Consider the following 21,259-nt stretch of genomic DNA (forward strand, 5'->3'; position numbering starts at 1 on the left):
CTGGCTATTGGACTTCATTTTTCTCGGCTCGTTGTACGTGTTGTACGTCACCGCGTTCTTGACATTCGGAATTTCCGACAAGATGTGTGTGACCGTGTGTATGCAAGACAAGTTTGAGCCAACATCCGTTGGAAAAAAGCTTGTATTTAAACTGACCGCACTGTATGTAGCTTCTGACGGGCTGTGCAAGGAGCCCCATATCTCTGGAACCATAGGTCGTAGGAGCCCCGAATTATGACCAGTGGTGGGGTAGATCTCTGTGACCCCAGGTCGCCAATTCCTCAAAGCTCAATCTTTTTTCTTTGTTTTTTTTTTAGGTTTTTTTTTTTTATGTTCATGGCTGGTGAGGCTCTGCCTCACCTGCCTCCCCTGACTGCACGTCCCTGTTAAACAGGTGCTTTCAGTGTAGCCCTCAGTCCTGGTCTGAGCATGGGTTGCCCTGTACACTCCCCTACAGATCATTGCAGACTGCAGACTTGCTTAATGTAAACAATGCAATACTTTCACTAGCCTGGGCCTGAGCTCTAAAAGCATTGGAGGAAAAAAAGGCGGTAAGGGGTTATATTCGCAAAGTTGCCTGATATCCCTGCATATATTAAAAGAGCTAATGTGCGGTAAAAGTACATTTTATCCTTTAAAGTTGAAGTCAGTAGCGACTGGTGATCCTTTTATTCCAATATCTTTTCAAGAGAATGACACATTCCAAAAAAAAAGAGATGAAAGCTCCATTTTCTGTTTTAATGATTACCCTATGCATGACATACTTTCTTATTCAATACGGCTAATATATGGCACAGAAAAAAAAAAAAAGATATCCATTTTTACATTGCAAATGTCAGCTATGCACTTTAAAAAGAAATATATTTTGCAGCCTCTAACGAAGTGGCATCTCGTCCCCGAGAAGAGCCTTTTCCACAGCGGCCACGATACCTCTGACAACTGATATTTAATAAATGACGGATCATGGATTACTTGTAGTTTCATCAAGAAAAATGTCTCCTAATACTTTTGAATAACGTTATCGCCTCTCCAGCCCATCGGCAACGCGTAACCTTTTTATTACGTGATTAGGGACATCGATTATGGTGCAAACCATGGATCTTAAAGTCACAGGGAAAATGCCAGTTTGATAATCACTTTCAATTAGCTCTGAGCTAAGTAGACGCTCATAAAATGTCTTCCTTCTTTAATTTTGAATTAGGAAACGTTGTCGACCTAATCTTTTTGGAGCGCGTATAATTTAAGGTAGTTTACGGGAAAGTAAATCAAAGCTCGTGTCATTGTCCTAATCTGTACAATTGGCTTTCACGCAAGTGATCTTATTACTGCCTCATTAGCTGATGAGACATTTTTGGTGGCCTTTGAGGAGGGCTAACCTTTCTAGGTTGGGTACGTGTCCATTAGATAGTATATAAAGTAACTCAAGTCAACTTATTTGAATATGTATGTAAACCCAATCACTAAAATCTGGAATAAGCTTTAATATGGTAATGTTATTTCAAAAAGTTGTTTCAAGCCTTTAAAATCTGCTGCTTTTATTTAAATAATTGTCAGAAACCATGAAATCAGACCGAGACAGAAGTACAGTTAAATCACACTTGTTTTATAAATAAAAGTAAAAAGAACAAACGTAGTCAAAACATAGTCAAAGTTCAGTAACCGGAACGGATAGTCAGCCAAGCCAGGAGTCAGGGATCAACGTAGTGGAACAGCAAGCAGGATCTGTAGCCAGAAGGGATGTCAGCAAAGCCAGTCTTTAAACAGGAATGCAGGAGAGTTTCTTGTGATGTGACCAAGGCGAAGGCAGAGCTCCTCTGGACTGGACGGCTTAAGTAGGCAGGACTGACAAGCAGGATCATCAACAGCTGAGTAACTGTGGAGAGAGATAGGAGCTGGCAATTAGCCAACAGCTGAGCGGCCAGCTAAGAGACGGATGTGCTGAGCCCAGACCTGACAATAATCCCTGGTGATCCTGCTATGAAGGTCTTTGTTCGGGTATTTTCCACCTCCCGTGTACCCCCCCTGCAGCATTTCCCCATGATTAAGCTCCAAGGGGCAGAGCAAAACATGTTGGGGGTATGGCCTGCCTGGAGTCCGAGCTGAGGCTGCCATTCATCTCACTTCGTGCACATGGGTCTGCTTCTTGATGATTGGCTTATGGACCTCTTCCTTTGACCCCCCTGAAGCATTGCCAGCTTCCCTCCTCTCCTGCCGGCTGCTGCAGGAGATGTTTCAGGATGTATAGCAGGAGAAGGGGCCAGTAAATATGTCATTTACTGGACCCTTCCTTTTCTGAATGAACACAGTGGGTCATCAGTACCGATCCCTCCTGTGTCCATTCATAACTTCAATTTGTGAATGAACAGGACAGAGCACTCCGAGCACTTCCCATTCATTCATTGTCCAGTGCAGCAAAAATCCCCTCCCCCCAGAAAAACTGAGCACTAATCTGAATTTTTACCCCCTTATCCCAGTACGAATTCCCCCTCCCAGCAGAAACTTTTTCCCCCTAGTTCAAATCCTCTCTCTCCCCAAATCCCCCCAAAAAATCACCCCTCCTAGAACAAGTCCTCTACCCCTCAAATTCCCCCTCCGAACACAAATCCCCCTCCCCACTTCAAAGCTCCCCAATCCCCCCCCCATCACAAATCCTCCCCCCAATTTTCCCCTCCTAGCACAAATACCCACCAATCATCCCCACTAGCACAAATCCTCTTCCCCATTCCTCCTCCAAACACAACCCCCCCAAATTACCACTCCTAGCACCCCCCATTTCCCCACCTAACATAATTCTTACCCCCCTGCTGTCCCCCCAATTCACCCTCCAAACACAAATCCCCACCCCCAATCTCCTTGCGGTGCCCCCCCCAGTGATACCACAGTGCCTAGGGCAGTCGCCCCCTCCTGCCCACCCCTTGTCCTGGCCCCGCTCCTAATATTTCACCAAAGCCCCCCAATGTAAATAAAAATAATACCATCCACTGCCCTACTGACACCAATCTCTACCCTACTCACATCGTCACCTGCTCTACAGACATCGCCCACTGCTCTACTGGCACAGTCAATGTTTTTATATACATTTTAAAATCCAAAGTTGATTACACCTAGCCATTTTAAAACACATTAAGCAGGCATAGTCCACTACTGATACCATTAGGAAATGTACCTTGAGAATTGCCATGCAGACATCGCTGTAGGGCATGTAGACAGATGCCAATAAGCAAAGTGTCTAAAGGTAAAAAACCTTCTGTGTGCAGTAGTCCCTCTCTCAGCTCCCCCTAATACTTACCTAAGCCCCCTCTCAATCCAAAAATGTCCATGAGAGCCTTGCCTCTCCAGGGACTTGCACTCCTGATTGGCTATTGGCAGCAGTGGGCGCCATTGGCTCCCGCTGCTGTCAATCACAGCCAGTGAGCCAGTCAGGAGATGGAGGGGGCGTGACTGTACCATGGCTCTGTGTGTGAATGGACACGCAGAGCAGCGGCTCGGGTGCCCCCATAGCAAGCTGCTTGCTGTGGGGGCACCCGACAGGAGGGAGGAGCCAGCAGCTCCGGCGGGGGACTCGAGTAGAGGAGGATCTGAGCCACTCTGTGAAAAACCACTGCACAAAGCAGGTAAGTACAACATGTTTGTTATATTTATGCAAAAAAAAATAAAGCTTTACAATGACTTTAACTCAATTTGGGCTGCGTGGTTTTCATGCATTCATAGGAAGCCTTTTTTTTTTTTTAACCACAAAGAGAAGGTTAGCCCATGGGACTTTAAATGAGTTGATCATAGAGGTCATAACAGGTAAGTGGAGTAACTTAATTAGAATTTACGCGTTTCGCTCTGCTCGCTTACTCGGGAGTTGATGTATGTACAAGATATCTAAAAAATAGTAAATATCAGTAAGATATAGCATTCAGTGATGGTTGGGGTTAGAAAAGAAGCATGTGACCTTGATAAGGTACTCCATACTCACATTATGGTCAATTGGTCCAAAAGACTGATTCCACCTGTATTTTTATGAATGGATACAAGGCTTCTTCTGATTGGCCAAGGGGGAGAGGGGGGCGGATGATGTCACGACCTCCACCTTGACCAATCCGAGGAAGCCTTGTATTCTTTGATAAGCACTCAGAAGCATGTAGTCGGACTTGATTTTGTTCCTGGCGACAGACAAGAAGTTCCCGCAACATTACTGGAAAACGGTGCTGTACATTGTGTGTAGCTGATTCTACATACTGTTCATACAGCGCTGACAGCGGCCGCATCAATTAGTAAAGGAAATAGTTTGTTTGGACCAGCTTAGCCCAAACTATTTAAAGTGAAAGTAAACTTGGAGTTAGGCTTTAATATCCACAAAGGCCCAGAATTCTGGAAACTCAGGTGGTTCTATAATGCAAAAATGGGGCCAGAGCTGCAATGGTTGAGCTGCAGATAGGACAGGGGCTCTAACCATTCCCAGTGCTAACATAAAAAAAAAATGTTTTTGCTTTAGATACACTTTTAAAATATCATTAATGACTCTACTACTCTTTTTATTACTTTTCCAGATCAAGATCACTCACAAAAACCAAGCCCCCATGCTGATGGGACCTCCCCCGAGGAACAGCCTCTTCACCTCTTTCATCAAAGGAACAATGAACAGGAGCAAAGAATGAATATTTGCTAAAATCTGTACACAGGGAAGACAACAGTATCTTGACCTATGTCCGTGGGCTTCTTAAATACTAGTACTTTGAATAATGGGATTAATTTTAATTTTTTTTTTTTTTTTTTTTTTTTTACCGGTAAATTATAATTTTATTTATTGTAATATTTTTAAGTTGTTAAGCATGTGCGGTCAGTGTTAATTTATATATAACAACATGACAGCCTATGAATCTGCATGCATTTTAATCAGTAACACATTTGAATGCTAAATCGTACCAATCCACGGTGCACCCTAGACGTGGTGCAAGTGCAACCCTGTATAGTTTATAGAGGATCTTTCATTGAGATATGTTACAACATGAATTTTCTCCACTCTTGTGCTCTGGTGCAGATTTTAGCAGAAGCACGAGTGAAAATAAATAATACATATTTTTAAGCTGTCGCTGATAAAAAAAAAAAAAAAGAAGTTGGAACATTGTCTTTAAAACAAAAATGTCTTCTGATTAGAAACTATACTTTCCGGGGAAAATAAAACATTTTAATAAACCAATAAATATATGCCTTTTACAGGTATGACCTATGCTCCATTAATTAGCCAAAGAGATTGTAAGCTCTCATGATGAGTAGGGCCCTTATGTATTAAATTGTGTTGTAACTGTACTGTCCTTAATTTTGTAAAGCACTGAGCAAACTGTTGGCGCTATATAAATTCTGAATACTAATTATAATAATATGGGGGGGGGGGGGAGGCTAGAAACCAAGCACTAAGAAGGAAAACATTCCTTTTGATTCTGACTGAAGTCAGGAAAATACTGCCATTATTTATTTCAAGGATTGAGAAGAGCATCCCCAGCATACTTTTAGGTCTGGGGTGTAAAACTCAATTTCATTGTGGGTCGCATCAGCATTATGGTTGGCCTTAAAGGGCTGGTTGTATCGGTAGGACTAGATGTCCAGAGCACCCCACCCTTACCACAGATGTCAAAAGCCTACCACCAACGGAAGTCAAGAGTCCTCCACCCCCCTCCCCCTTTCATCGCAGTGCACCCCCCTTACCTTGTGCTGCTGCTGGGAAGAAACTGGGGGGGTGAACCTGGGGAGCAGAAGGTGCAGGGTCTGGAGGAAGACCAGGGAAGGGCTGGAGTCAAGTGCCAGAGTCTGTTAAATGCTGAGACCAGGGGAGGTGGAGACAAGGGGGGTGTAGGATCTTGCAAAGGAGTTTTTTCCTCCTCTCTGCTGAGACAAGATGGGGGGGGGGGGCGGAGGTGAGGGGGTGCCACAGCTGCAGGAGAGGGCCTCAGAAATGGCCTGGAAGGCCGGATTCGGGTCTTGTGTTTGACACATGTGCTTTAGGTGTAAAAAAAAAGCTTCTACTAATAAGATTGATCTGTAAAAGCTATACATTTTTCAGTGAACATTTGCCTCTCATTTGTATGTATTGCAATGACTACCAGCTTTCTATTTTACATTTCAGCCTTACAAAATGACACCACATCTAAAGGGTTGGCTGGGATTCCAAATTAGGCATGCACTTTTGTGTGAGAGCGAAGTGAATATGGACGGTTAGCTACTGCGATTGCACAAGTTGGCTTTCCTTACAACACTCACCAATCAATACAAATGTCTTAAAAAAGCCACTGCAAAATAGAAATTTTACAACATTTTTTAATGACATTTTTGCAAAAAAGCCCAAATATTTAATTTGGCCTGGCTTTTAATGATCCTAGGAGGCTTAGATGGCATCATTATGCTGCCCAGAGGAGCTGTATGCACGAAATCCCATGAGAATGAGATCCTAACATCTTTTTCAAGGGATTTCAAATGCTTAACTCTGAACTGAAAATGAAAGGTTATGAAAAAAAAAAACACCTTGGCCTTCTTCTTTTTCATTGCATGTAAATAATGGTTTCCAAGCATAGGCAATGTGCATTAAGTTCTTGACGAAGGAGAAATGTAGGCTTTCTGACATCCACAGAAGGCTACAGATGGTTTATGGAAACGACACTATTGACAAGAGCCACCAATGACAAGACATTGCTCATCAATGGTGTCATCTCCATAAACACTCTGTAGCCTTCTGAGGATGTCGGAAAGCCTGCACCGCTCCTTCATCAAGAACTCGGTGATGGCACGTTGCTTCTGCTTGGAATCCATTATTTGCCTGCAATGAATAAAAAAGAAAAGTTACTATAGAGGAAGAGTTATGCCCCGTACACACGGTCGGATTTTCCGACTGAAAATGTGTGATAGGACCTTGTTGTCAGAAATTCCGACCGTGTGTAGGCTCCATCACACATTTTCCATCGGATTTTCCGACACACAAAGTTTGAGAGCTTGCTATAAAATTTTCCGACAACAAAATCCATTGTCGGAATTTCCAATCGTGTGTACACAAATCTGACGCACAAAGTGCCACGCATGCTCAGAATAAATAAAGAAATTAAAGCTATTGGCTACTGCCCCGTTTATAGTCCCGACGTTTGTGTTTTTTGTGTCACCACGTTCAGAATGATCGGATTTTCCGACAACTTTGTGTGACCGTGTGTATGCAAGACAAGTTTGAGCCAACATCCGTCGGAAAAAATCCTAGGATTTTGTTGTCGGAATGTCCGATCAATGTCCGACTGTGTGTACGGGGCATTATGCCGCGTACACACGATCAGATTTTTCCGCCGGGAAATGTTGGATGTGAGCTTGTTGGCTGAAAGTCCGACTGTGTGTTTGTTCCATCAAACATTTGTTGGCGGACTTTCCGCCAACAAATGTTGGCCAGCAGGTTCTCAGATTTTCCGCTGACAAATTTTTGTTGTCGTAATTTCCGATTGTGTGTACACAAGTCCGTCGCCCAAAAGTTCACGCATGACCGGAATCAAGTACGAGCCGGAAGCGCTCAGTCTTGTAAAACTAGCTTTCGTAATGGAGATATCACATGACTATTGAACTTCCTTTTTATCGGCTCGCCATATGTCTTGTATGTCATTACGCTCGTTATTGTTGCCCAACATTTGTGTGACCATGTGTATGCAAGACAAGTTAGAGCCAACAACCTTCTAACAAAATTCCACAGTTTTGTTGTTGGAAAGTCATGTGTACGGGGCATTACTCTACCAACATGTGAAATTTGTACAACCTATGTAAGTTAATAAAAAAGTTATGCCCACTTTTACGTTGCTTTCAATACTTCCCTTATATATTCTGTCTCCATAACTCCTTTTAGCTGTAGCTTATTGACAGCGCTGCTAGTTTTAGAACAAGAGCCCAGTCTTGGCTGTACAGTTCTGTTGATTCATTGACTAGGGCACACATGAAGAAAACATTTATTTACGATTTATTTTTCCAGTGTAATGGGCCTAAATATCTTTGCCATTTGAAAGATGTACTTGACATGAACATATTATGTGACAATGACAGTATTAATATTATTATTGTAAATTATAAATTGTGCTTTTTGTTTATTTATCTATATGCCCTCCATGAAAGAAAATGATTCATGAATAATTTGTGTGAATCTATACAAGCGCACAAATATCCAATCTGATCCATTCAAACCGCTGGTGTAACAAACTGTTTCCCGCCAAAGATTTACTGGCTAAGGCTTCAGAGTAATGGGTTAATGCATAATTAATCAAGGGCACTGAATGAAATTCACGGCTGGGAAAAAAAAATTTACAGCAGTTTTGATTACCTTGCCAAGTGCTGAGATTACACGCCTGATGCATTAAATAAACTTACATAAATGTACTTCTGCAGTGTTGCTGGGTAGGATACTGCTGGATTTGGGGACCAATAAAAAAGATATTTTATGCAGATGTTTTTTATGCAAAGCAGTATTGGGGAACAATGGAGGCTAATTTTAACGTGTTTATAGAGAGTGTCTTTGGCGCTGTGGTGTAGAAACCAGGACATGCAATGATCCCAGTAGTTAATAGGGTTCAGGAAGGGTAAGGTTGGCACTGTGGCCTCTTCTACTATTGAAAGTAATGCAACAGTGGGCATAACTTTTTTTTAATTTGCATAGGTCATTCAAATTTCACACGTTGGTAGAGTAGCTCTTCCTCTATATTAACTCTTCTTCTTTTTCGTTGTAGGTAAATAATGGATTCCAAACAGAAGCAACATGCTGTCATTAGGTTCTTGACAAAGGAAGGGTGCCGACTCTCCAACATCCACAGAGGGCTACAGAATGTTTATGGAGATGACACTATTGACAAGAGCAATGTCTTTTCATTGGTGACTCTTGTCAATGGTGTCATCCCTATAAACTTTCTGTAGCCTTCTGTGGATGTCGGACAGCCTGCACCCCTCCATCATCAAGAATGCAATGAAGGCTGACATACTCCCTCTCCTGCTGCATTCCTCTTGGTGTTGCTTGTATTGGAAAGGTGCTCAGAGGCGAGACAAGCGGCCATTATAAAGTGGATGCCCCCTTCCTAGCTATGTTTTTGAATGGCCGCAGGGGGGAAAGGGGGGCACCCAGGCTGACCAGCTATGGTTAATGGTTAGCAACATGGCACAAAGTACTACATGTTCTTTGTCCTATGGGGAACAGAACAGGGAAAAAGTAATAAAAGTTCTTCTTTAATTCTTATCTTGCATTTAACAGGTATCAGACAGACCAAAAAGTTGGGGTAAATCTTCTCACTTTGCTGTCAGGCAGAATAGGAAGTAAAATAAAATTTCCTCCAAAAGGGGCAATTGGGTAGCAATAGAGAGAGGAAGGTTTAGAACCTTGGGCAGGATTTCCTTGCCATCTGTGTCCACATACGGGGGTTTTGGATGGAGTTGGGCTTTATGGGTTAACAGATTGAGGGAAGGAGGAGGAAACAAAGTACCAAACTTAATAACTAACAGATTAAAATACAGCTGTTACACCTCTGTTTTGAGTGGGGAAAGGTTTGAAAGTCTGTAAGCCCTCATATACACTTTGGCGTGAGCATAGTCAGGCAATTTAGAGGCATTTTTATCTACAACGTATAGTACAGGAGCAGATTGACGTACTTTTGGCACCATAGGTTTTTTAAGTGTGATCCCCTGAAAAACACGTGTAAACGTGTTTTTGAAATGTTTTTCAGGCACTTCCTTTAAAGGACGAGCTTCACTCGACAGGCGACAAACTACACAACACAACACTTGAGAATAATGGGATTCTTCATCTTGAACGTTGTCCCGCTTCGGGAATCGTGTGACAAAACTCCTAGGTGTAAATAGAGGCTTAGGCTTATGTTCTTGCCTGTGGTCTAAATAAAGAGATTTCCTGAGTTCTTCTTTGTTCCAGTTCTGGGGACAACCTGTATTTCAGGGTGGGACAAGAAGCCTGTAAGCAAGAAATCTTACTAATATGATAATAGGAGAAAGGAAACAGGTGTCTTTCTGCTATCAGAAGTTTAAAATTTAGGCCAACACATTTAGAGGACAACTGATCTCAAAGTCACCAAATCCTTCTTGTATTTTTATAAATTACTCTAAAGGAGAAGTGGGGCCAAAGCTCTTTTGGCCATACTTCTGTGGGTCACAGGGTACACTTTGTTCTGCACTCCTGTGACCCATCTTCAGCTGACAGCGGGCTAAAATCTGACATCACTCATTGGGTCCGGGCTCTGGATCGATCCCAACTTTTATGTCATGATCCATCCAGATGCCTGGACCAGCAGCTGGCTCAGCCTCTCAGCACATCAATGAGAGTCTGAGTCAGTCGCTCCCATCCCCTGGACAGTCTGGCGCTCCAGTTAACACTGGAGGGGCAGAACAAAGAGCCAGTGACTGTGAGAGTCTGAGCTAGTCTCTCTCGCCTCCTGCAAAGTCTTGTACTCCAATAAACGTTGGATGGGCAGAACAAAGAGCCAGTGACTGACAGTCACCTGCTCTCTGCTCACTGATAACCGAGAACTGAGCGATTAGCGTTTTTTGATTGCTCTGTTCTCGGACTTAGAGGCAGCTGCGGGCAGATACAGCATCGGACCGATGCTGCATCCACCCAGGTGAGTGTGTGTGTCTGTTTTTTTTTTAATTCCCATACTTTCCTTTTAAATATTTAACTTTTTTGGATTTTCCCTCCCTCCACCACATCTTAAAAAATCAAATATGGACATTTAGCCTGCATCCTCAATCTTCCCCCTACTACTCGGGAAAAGCCACAGCTAGTCTGCCTTATTTCTTTTGGGTCCAGATATTGTAACTGCCAAAAAAACATTTGGTTGGGAGATATTTGTGTTGGCCTCAAGCCATAAAACTGCCAAAGCTCAGAAGAAAAAAAAGAAGGCATCTAGCTATAGTTATATAGAGCCTGACAAAAAACATTCAAGTATTGTGTCAAGGCAAACCTAAGCTTGTTGCATGCATTTTTTACACGACTACTTTTTTTATTTTTTTTTTGCCAATACTGAACAGACTGCGTCAGTATTTTTAAAGATGAAATATAGAACAAAACTGATTCAATTCAGTGGGAAAATGCTGCACTTTGAGTTTGATTATGGTGTATATATTTAGCATGCTGAAATGCATTGTTCTTGTCAAGGATCAGTTATTTGCAGTTGTATGAATGTCCTGCCATAGGCAGTGTCTTTTTCTTTTTTTTTTTTTTGGAACATTTATTGACATTGCTTGATGTACTTATATGATTGCTAACTCGAACTGACAGCACTCTTTAGAATAAAAGTGAATACATTCATTATGGAACCAAGGACCAAATTCTGAAAAAAAAAACCATTGCTGTATGACTATAGGTGCCATTATATTTGGTGATGATTTGGGTTGTGGATAACTGCCCCTTGCATGGGGTTACTAAGTTTATAGATGAATGAAATGGAAAATGTGTTTGTACGATGACCACATCTGTCAGTACTAGTCGTTTAGGAACAAACATCTCTGTTATCTTTGACTTGTGCCCTGCCCATCTTCATCTTCAGTATCTGTCCGGCCAAGACATTTCTAGGTCTGTTCCTGAATAAAATGTCCTCTACTTATTTTATTAATCCAGTAGATTCTGCTGCCAGAAGGGTTGGTCTTTGGTTGGAGGATCCCCAGAAAAGCCCTACTGGTCTGCAACCTAAGTTGGAGGGTGGTAGAAAGCTTCACAATCTGTGGGATGGAGTGTCAGCACGCTAGAGCTGGCCTGTTGGGACATTGTAATGAAATATGGCCTGTGGCCTACTTCTAGCTCAGTAAGGAGTAGCTTCATTGGGATCCCACAATGGGTGTTCGACTGTTCGTAGATGTTCGTACTTTCTCCACCGGTTCCTCTTAATTCAGGGGAGCAACATCACCAACCTCAGCATTCTCTCATAGAGAACAAAATTCGAGCAACCTTGTATGCATACCTCATTTCCTTCATGTGTTCATGCATTTAATACATCTTTCATTGTAAAATATTGTTTCACAGACATACATACCGGGTTTAAAGAATTCTAAAGTCCCTTCTCTGTATACTGTCCTGTATATTATATAGTTCATATCAAGCCACACCGCACACTGTGCTGAACATTGTACTGCACTCCACTCTGTACATTGTGCTATAGATTTCTTACGGCACAACATTCTAATCTATGTACTATACTGTACAATATATTGCTCATTGCACAAAACTCCACATTATACACGGTAGTTTATATCCTTTACAGCACACCACTCCAATCTGTACACTGTACTGTATATTATACAGCACACCATTCCCCTCTGTAAACAGGGCTGTACATTATACTGCATAATGCTCCACTTTGTACAATGTACTGTACATTCCTTGATGCACACCAGAGGTGTAATTAGAACCTTCAGGGCCCCGGTGAAAGAAACCATGAACGTCCCCCCTGACCCTGTACTGGTGCCCGTGCCACTGGTCCTTGGGTCCTTGACACTTGTCCCGGGTCCCCTCCCACTAGTCCCAGGTCTCTTCCCACTGGTCCCAGGGCCCTTTCCATTAGTCCTTTGGAATTTTCTTTCTGATCCCTGTCTGTTGGCCAGCTGTATAGCAAAGATACAGACATTTACTTCAACTTCCATACAATTTTTCAGTAAAAGTTTGAAAGCCTCTCCATGCAGATATTATTGGTTTAATAAAGTGGTACAAAAACAAAGTTGATTTGCAAATTTTAGTAACCCATCACAACCCAGTTTTATTTTCCTGGTGTCAGTTCCATGAAAGATAATTTTCCTTTGCGTTGCTCTGCACATTTACTACACTATCTTCGTTAAGCTGTCTCAAGTTTGCTTCATGAGCAAATATTACTGCCCCTATCATTCATTTTGGGACACATTCTCATTTATTAGAAGTGCGGGTTTCTATTGCCCTCTTCAGGAGGAGGGCACTAGGTGAAAAAAAAAAAAAAAAAACAACCTAAGGGGCCAGTACCACCTAGTGAATAAATTCCACCTCTGCTAGGAAGCTCACTTTTTTCCTAGTGTCCATGTGGGATGGGCGCCTCTCACCAAGCTCCTTGGTTTGAGACTTTTTCTCTTGAGTTTTTATAGCTTTTTGTAGTTCTCTGTTGGTGTTTTCTGCCCACCCCTCGTGGGTACATCTTGTGGATGTCCCACATGTCTAATAAATTAAGCATTGTCCCTCAGTAAACAATAGAAAAGATAGAATTTTTGTACTCACCATGAAGTTTTTTTTTTTCTCTGAGCTCATTGGAGAATACAACTTCTGCCTCTCTGGTTTTTGTTCAGCCTGCTGCCTTCATTGGAAGTTTTGTTTCTCTTTGTGCATCTTGCTAGTAACTGAGCCTCTAGATCAGCCTTTCTCAACCAGGGTTCAGTGGAACCCTAGGGTTCCTCCAGGCGCTGCTAGGGGTTCCTGGAGCAATGAGCAATTTCTGCCTCTTGTATAAGTAACCACTGACATCAATGATCCTTTTAACCATCTGCAGGATAGTCATCCCAATAACCAAATAATGGGAGGTCAATGGGAAATTTTCCCTTACATTGGTAAACAGTAGGAAGAATGATGCCTTATGGTTGTCAGAATTCTGCCTTTGCAAACAGTAAAAAAGATAATTGGAATCCTATTTCTGGCTTTGCCAAATGGCGTTGTCCTGGAACTATCCAGGCATCATAAAATGGGAGGGCAATCAACCACAGCTAAAGTAACCCCTATCAACTTCTGGAGGAAACCTGGTTGAGAATAGTTTCTACAAAGCAAGGGTTTCTCGACTAGGGTTCCTCCAGAGGTTGCTAGGGGTTCATGAAGCAATGAGTAATTTCTGCCTCTCCTATAAGTAACCAATGATCTTTTTTAGCTATCTGTAAGAGGGAAGTTTTCACAATGACCACAAATGCAGGAGCACTCTTTCCACCATCATGCTAATTTACTGTGTGTTGCACATATAGTATAGTGATTATAAGCAGGGGATCCCTAGGACCCAAAAGGGTTTCAAAGGCTTCATTCGCACATGCTGCGGCCACGGCTCACAGCATGGGGTCAGGTGCGTCCCTGTTCACCAATTTAGGTGTGAATCAGGTCTGAATTTTTGCCTAAATTCACACCTGAATTGGACTAGTAGACACACAGGACCCTTTCCAAATGCGGACTGCTGCTGCCCCGGAGCTGTATGAACCAGCTCCATTGAGAGCCGGTCACACTCTCCTGTCATAAATTGCATGCGGAAAAACATGCATCCAATTTGCATACTGTATATGTGAACCCAGCCTAATGCCCCGTACACACGATCGGATTTTCCGACAACAAATGTTGGATGTGAGCTTGTTGGCTGAAAGTCCGACAGTGTGTATGCTTCAGCGGACATTTCTCAAATTTTCCGTCAATAAAACTTTGTTGCCGGAATTTCCGATCGTGTGTACACAAGTCCGACGCACAAAAGTTCACGATGCTCGGAATCACGCAGAAGGAGCAGCACTGGCTATTGAACTTCCTTCTTCTCGGCTCGTCGCATGTCTTTTACGTCACCACGTTCCCACGTTCGTAATTGTTGGCCAACGTGTGTGTGATCGTGTGTATGCAAGACAAGTGGTGGGTGGCACAGTGGTGTAGTGGGTAGCACCTCGCCTAGCAGTAAAAAGGGTCGCTGATTCGAATCCCAACCACAACACTACCTGCCTGGAGTTTGCATGTTCTCCCTGTGCCTGCGTGGGTTTCTTCCGGGTATTCCGGTTTCCTCCCACTCTCCAAAGACATGCTGGTAGGTTAATTGGATTCTGTCCAAAATTGGCCCTAGTATATGAATGTGAGTTGGGGACCTTGGATTGTGGGCTCCTTGAGGGTAGGGACCAATGTAAGTGTGGAGCGCTGCTGCATAAATTGACGGCACTATATGGGTACCTTAAATAAGTAGGAATAATTGTAGACACGCACCCACACTCACTCAGGATGGACTGGTGTCTTTATTCAACCTTACTAACTATGTAACTATGTAAGTTGGAGCCAACATCCTTCGAACAAAAATCCACAGTTTTATTGTTGGAAAGTCCGATCGTGTGTACGGGGCATAAGTGTTAAAAAGGTTGAGAGAGGCTGCTCTAGATAGTGATGACCCCTTGGTTTTTTTAGTTGGACTGATCATCCCTCGTCTGCTGGTGGCCATATAAACCTACAGATCTAATAAATTAGTCTGTGTCCCTCAATAAATTCAATGAAAAATTTTATGGTGAGTAGAAAAAGTCTATCATCCTGGTTGATAGTTGTAAATAAATACCTCTCCAATAAAACCAGTTCTGAGCACAAATCAACAATTTGCTGAGGAGTAAACTTATTTTTTTTGTGAATCTCTACCTATCTGCCGTTTGTCACAGGTGTTGCCTGCATTTCGGGGATCAAATGTGACTTGTTTCTACTTAATGATCTGCATGGTACTGATTCAAAGGAAAATTTGACAGCGAAATGCCTTAATCACTGGAGCTTTAGTCAATGCAATTTATGAAACTAAAATTATTTGAAAGCATTTCACAATCCCCTTTGAAAGCACTACATGCGTAAATACTTCTTTACACGGGAACATCAGAAATTCAATTTTTCTGCCTTAATCCAAAGATCTATATGCGTTCGGTTTATTTTGGAACATATAAAAATATATGAAGAGTATTATAGATTATACATATTTTGGTGTCTTGCAGCCACTTGCTAAAATGAGACTGTGGATTTTGTCTTTAACACTGCAAAACCCACAAGTAACATTTTGCACTTTTTAAAGTTCTGTAAATGTTTACAAAGCACATGAAACTAACACAAAGCATTGGGACGAACAAGCTAATCTTTTTACCTATTCTTTGATGTGTTCTTCTACCAGAAATGAAATTCCGCTTGTTGTAATATTACAATTTATAATGTATATCTTAATATGTATGTGCATAATGTTTATGTGTATTTTTTTTTTTTTTTTTTATTTATGCAACATATCAATGCTTTAGAAAACAGTTGTCTTTTGTCACAATTGTATATGTACTTGATAACAAACATGATGCAGAAAAAGAGCACTAGTTACATTGGAAGTGGTTAACTCAATATGTTTATTAACTGTGCTAGTGTGGTGTCTCTTCAGCGGCTTAACTGCAAATTTCGTATTTATTAAAAAAAAAAAGGTACGCAATAGGTTAATACCTTTATAAGTAGAAGGTGTTGTGGTATTCATTTTAGGACATTTGTTCTCTACAGTCTAGTTCAACGCTACCCAAAACTAATAGATGATTTTTTTTTATGGTCACTGGAAAGCCAAATCACAAGATGGTTTCTTTCCTTATCTTTCATAGGCTAGAAGTGGTGGGATACCCCCCACAAGATCTCCTAGTTCCATCCAAATACTGTGGATAGTACAAGGCCAACTGGCACTTCTCCCCCCCCCCAATGGGAGCGTCAAGAATAAAAATGAATTGGGGAATCCACTTATTAGAGAGTGGCAACTTTATTATGCTTGTAGTGGGACGAAGGTACAATTTACTACAAGAAAATCTCACCACCGAAGTCTCTAGAGAACATAGTATTGGCTTCACCAGTTCCTAAACGAAATTCAAATATTAGTATTGAGTTGATTGTAACTTCACCTTTTTGAAATGTTAGGCATTATCTGGGCAGTGAAATCAGGTTACATAAAAATATGGAAGTTATTACTAATGATACCAAGCTTTAATGGCAGCTATTCAAAAACACCAGCCTAGGCACTCTTCAAAGAAGAATTCTGGGTATAGATATATTTAAACAGTTACATTGGTCCAGCATGAACCAATTTAGCTATGCATACACCATGACTGTGGGATCCCAGTAGAAGATGGAAATCACTTCAGTAGATAATGCTACTCTAGTGATCCCCACTAGCTTCCAGGTCCCGTGCTGAGCAGTTGCCTTTCTGCATTGTGAACACAGGACCTTGGCCACTGGGCATGGGTGCCATTCAGAGTATGCTTTGCATTTTATTAAAGCATTCTCTGATTGGACGAGGTGGAGAATGTGAAGTCACCACCCCGTATTTCCACCTTGTGCAATCAGGAAATACTTTGCATTAATTGAGAAAATGCAAAGTGATCTCTCAATGGCGCCCGTGCCGAGCAGCCAACTTCTTGTGTTCAGTGAGGAGCAGAACAGCCACTTGGCACTGGACCCAGAAGCCAGTGGAGATTCCTGGATTAGCAGTATCTACTACAGTGATTTCCAGCTTCTAGAGCAGTGATGGCGAACCTTAGCACTCCAGATGTTTTGGAACTACATTTCCCATGATGCTTAACTACACTGCAGAGTGCAAGAGGATCATGGGAAATGTAGTTCCAAAACATCTGGCAAGGTTCGCCATCACTGTTCTAGAAGGATCCCACAGGTATGGTATATACATAGTATTCTTCTTTAAGCAAAGCAAGTTTAAATAAAAACAGAATAAGAGATTGTTGGAGTAGGAGGGTTTAAGAGGCAATCAAAATGAGGATACATTTTTATAGAATTATAGCCGTATATCTGCAGGATGGGATCATTTAAGGCACTGCTGCCTCTGACAGATTTGAAGTGTGATCTGGCAATGTCAAAAATATTCTGCTCACTGTTCTCCTTGCTGGAGAGGAAGCTACGTCTGAGAACATGCAGTGCAAGGATCTCCCTGCTTCTGCTGTATCCATTCTGTAGATTTGTTCTTCCTCTACCTCTCCTGTTGTGTTTGAGTATTACTCCAGCAGTCACCAATGGGGCAGCTCTGACATGAACAAATCCCTGTTCCTCCACCAAAGATGAGTGCCTCAACATAGAGACATAGTGCAGAATAAGGCATGGTAAGTCAGTAATAGGGAAAAGATCAGCTGCAAGGGGACCACAGACAGTACTGGTGACTGGCCCTTTGTTTTCTGCTTGCCTTTATGGGCATTCTTCCACAGTACAGGTCTTCTTTAAGCTTTTAATTACAGTAGAGGAAGGAAACAGAAGAGTAGTCACATGATTAACAAAGGATAACCACTTATAGGAAACCCATGTGGTGCTAACTCATGAAGGAATTTTACAAGCAAAAAAACAGGATAAGTTGGGAAGTCGATCTGGAATAGAAAAGGGGAACGGAAATAAGAAAAACCATAATACTGGTGAAAGTTGTAGAGTGTATATATATATATATATATATATATATATATATATATATATATATATATATATATATATATATATATATATATATATATATTGTTTATTTTTTAAATCCTACTAAGGTGGATTTACACTTTCAATGTGTGGGAAAATGGTTCTAAAATGAATACAATCCACAAGCAATGCTGGAACGTTAAGGTAAAGAGATTGAACTGCTTTTGATATTAGTGGCTCTCTGCTTTCTGCATTTTATCAGTGAATTCTGGCATTGGAGAAGCTTGCAGGTAGACTGTAGTGTAATATCGAGCCGCTATAATAGTAGAGGCTGTCCCCAAGTCGGGGTATCAGAGATATGACGTAAAGCTTCATTGGAGTGCCTCATTGATTGTTTCAGATGTCCTGAAAGTGTGACCTTTGTATGTTTTTTTGCTTATTTTATTGTTACAATCAAAAATTAAATACTGCACTTTCAAGGATAATTCCATTGTCTTGTGATTTATTTAATTGTTTTCCTTTACTTCTCACATAAAGAGCAAAGCCATGCTACTAAGGTCCTCCCTCTAAAACTCCACTTCTGCTTAAAGGATAACTTATATAAATAAGTGATAAGTATCACACGTTAGGTGTCGTAGCTTTCATACCTTCCACTGGACATGTGTTGCAGGGGCCAATTTACAGGAGAAAAGCAGATATTGCTATTTGCTCTCCAGTGGACATGGCAATGTTATTCCTCATCATGACCTATGTTTTAAATCCCATTCAAAAAAGCATCCTACGGTGTGCACCCTGTGGAATTAGGGGCTGGTCTCATAACTTTGGCAGGTAATATATTCTTCTTTCTCATTCATTGGAATAAATCCTGCTTCTTTTAGAGTCCCAAAGCAAGTGGATGGAGCGAAATGCACATTTGTAAGGCACATCACAGGCTTTAAAGGAACACAAAGGAGCGCCAGCAAAGTGCAGCATCAATGGGTTTATTATGATTCAAGCCAAATGCAAACTCACAGAAATATAAAATCAAAGAGCTTATCTGCAGCCATGCAACATAAGATGGAAGCCGTCGACCAGAAGTGCTGCTTGTAACAGCAAACAGCGTGTTGTCAGTGAGGAAACCAGGTATAATGTTCCAGGAGGTGAGGAGAGCCACTGTGGGACACAAGGCAGGATGTGATGTCACACCTGGGGCGGGCAGGTTGCTATGGTAACACGTTTCGGAACTCCTATTAGTTCCTTTTCTTCAAACCATGGTTTGAGAAAGGAACCAATAGGAATTCTGAAATGTGTCATCATAGCCACCAGCCCACCCCAGGTGTGACATCACATCCTGGCTCGTGTTGCCAACATTTAAAAATATTTAGAAGGGACACCTTGAAAAGTCTAAAAAGAAAAATGCAGCACCTGTCATTGTTGGTGTCAGTGGGATAAAATAAGCCCCATTATATTGGTGCCATTGGGATAAAGTAAGTCCCATATTGATGGTGTCATTAAGATATAATAAGCCCCATGTCATTGTTGGTGTGTGTGGGGGGGGTGATAAAATAAGCCTTGTATCATTGGTGTCCATGGGATGAAATAAGCCCCACATCATTGATGTCAGTGGGGTAACATAATTCTCATATTCCCTTTGGGATAAAGTAAGTCCCATATTGATGGTGTCATTGAGATATAATAAGCTCCATGTCATTGTTGTCGGGGGGGATAAAATAAGCCTTGTATCATTGGTGTCCATGGGATAAAATAAGCCTCAAATCATGGATGTCAGTGGGGTAAAATAATTCCTATATCATTGATGTCAATGGGATACAATAAGCCCCATTAAAATGATGTAGGTGGAATAAAATAAGTCCTATCATTGGTGTCATTGGGATAAAATAAGCCCCATATCATCACAGTCATGGGGGTAAAATGAGCCTTATATCATTGGAATAAAATAAGACCCATCATTGGTGTCATTGAGATAAAAATAAGCCTCAAATCCTTGGTGTTATTGAGATAAAATAAGAATTCCAAATCTCGTGTCAGTGTGATAAAATAAGCACCATCATTGGTGTCATTCGGGGAAAAAGCCACTGAGATAAAAAAAATCCTCATATTCTTGGTGTCAGTGGGATAAAATAAGTCCCATCACTGGTGTCAGTGGTATAAAATAAGGCTCATATCAATAATGTCATTGGGATAAAATAAGCCCCATATCATTGTTGTGGGAACAAGAATAAGCACTGGTTGTTAGTTACCAAAGCATACTGTCCATACACCTGACAGTCAGTTCATGCATCATTGCAATGCCCGGTGATGGAATGCAGAGAGCTTCTTAATTGTGTCCTCTCACAGTGTCCTGAACCCTATGGATCAGCCTGCAGGATGCAGAAACATCTAGACAGTGTTCAAAATCCTGGGACTGTCCTGCAGGATTCGAGACATTCGGCAACTATGATGGAGATTCAGATCTTCTTAGTGTCAGGAGGTCTGTCTCAGCCTGAAGTGACATGTACGGCTGAGCGTGCATCTAACACGCGGCTGGCATTGACGCCTGGTGAAAGGTCTGTTGTGGCCTTGTCGTGAGCTACTACTGACAAGTCATTTATTTCACACACGTGATTGTTTTACGTATAAATTTCAGGAAATGACCGGAGAAATTAAATCACGACAAGGCAATGTGTTCACATGAAAACGACACACACATGGACACCATGTCAGTAATAGAAGTCATCTGGAGAGGATTCTGGAAAGGAGGGTCCTTCTACAGCAGACACGTTAGACTTTTTATTTTATACCTGTGGCTCTCTTATTCCTTCTTTGTGGACCTCAAGATTGAAGTATTAGTTTTCTAAACCACTCTGTATCATAAACTATTGCCCTTTTTTTCCATTGACCCTTTCAGCTCTCATCCTTGTACAGCCCTTATGGATCAGAGAATTTTTTTACTTCTTTGCTACAGGGCTAGGACTAATACATACACATATCCATTTTTTAATACAGGCAGTCCCCAAGTTACAAACATCTGACTCATACTTAAAAAGTAACTCCACTTTTGTTCAGAAATAACCTTCCTTACCTGGGCAGGAAGTAATTCTGGACAGCCGCACTCCGAAAAAGTTGCCTTTTATTCAAAAAACAAAATCA

The 21,259-nt window shown here is 41.6% G+C and overlaps 1 protein-coding gene across 1 annotated transcript in view; it reads left to right on the forward strand.

The window, feature by feature from the left end:
- DGKB (diacylglycerol kinase beta) overlaps positions 1–18,103 on the forward strand; it is an 804,956-nt gene extending 786,853 nt beyond the window's left edge. Inside the window, exon 26 of the mRNA XM_073629524.1 lies at positions 4,539–18,103. Coding sequence (XP_073485625.1) covers positions 4,539–4,646 — 108 coding nt within the window. The 3' untranslated portion in view covers positions 4,647–18,103. The remainder of the gene's footprint in view (positions 1–4,538) is intronic.
- Positions 18,104–21,259: the final 3,156 nt, after the last annotated feature.

Source organism: Aquarana catesbeiana, linkage group LG05, assembly GCF_042186555.1.
Source record: "Aquarana catesbeiana isolate 2022-GZ linkage group LG05, ASM4218655v1, whole genome shotgun sequence".
Classification (NCBI taxonomy): domain Eukaryota; kingdom Metazoa; phylum Chordata; class Amphibia; order Anura; family Ranidae; genus Aquarana; species Aquarana catesbeiana.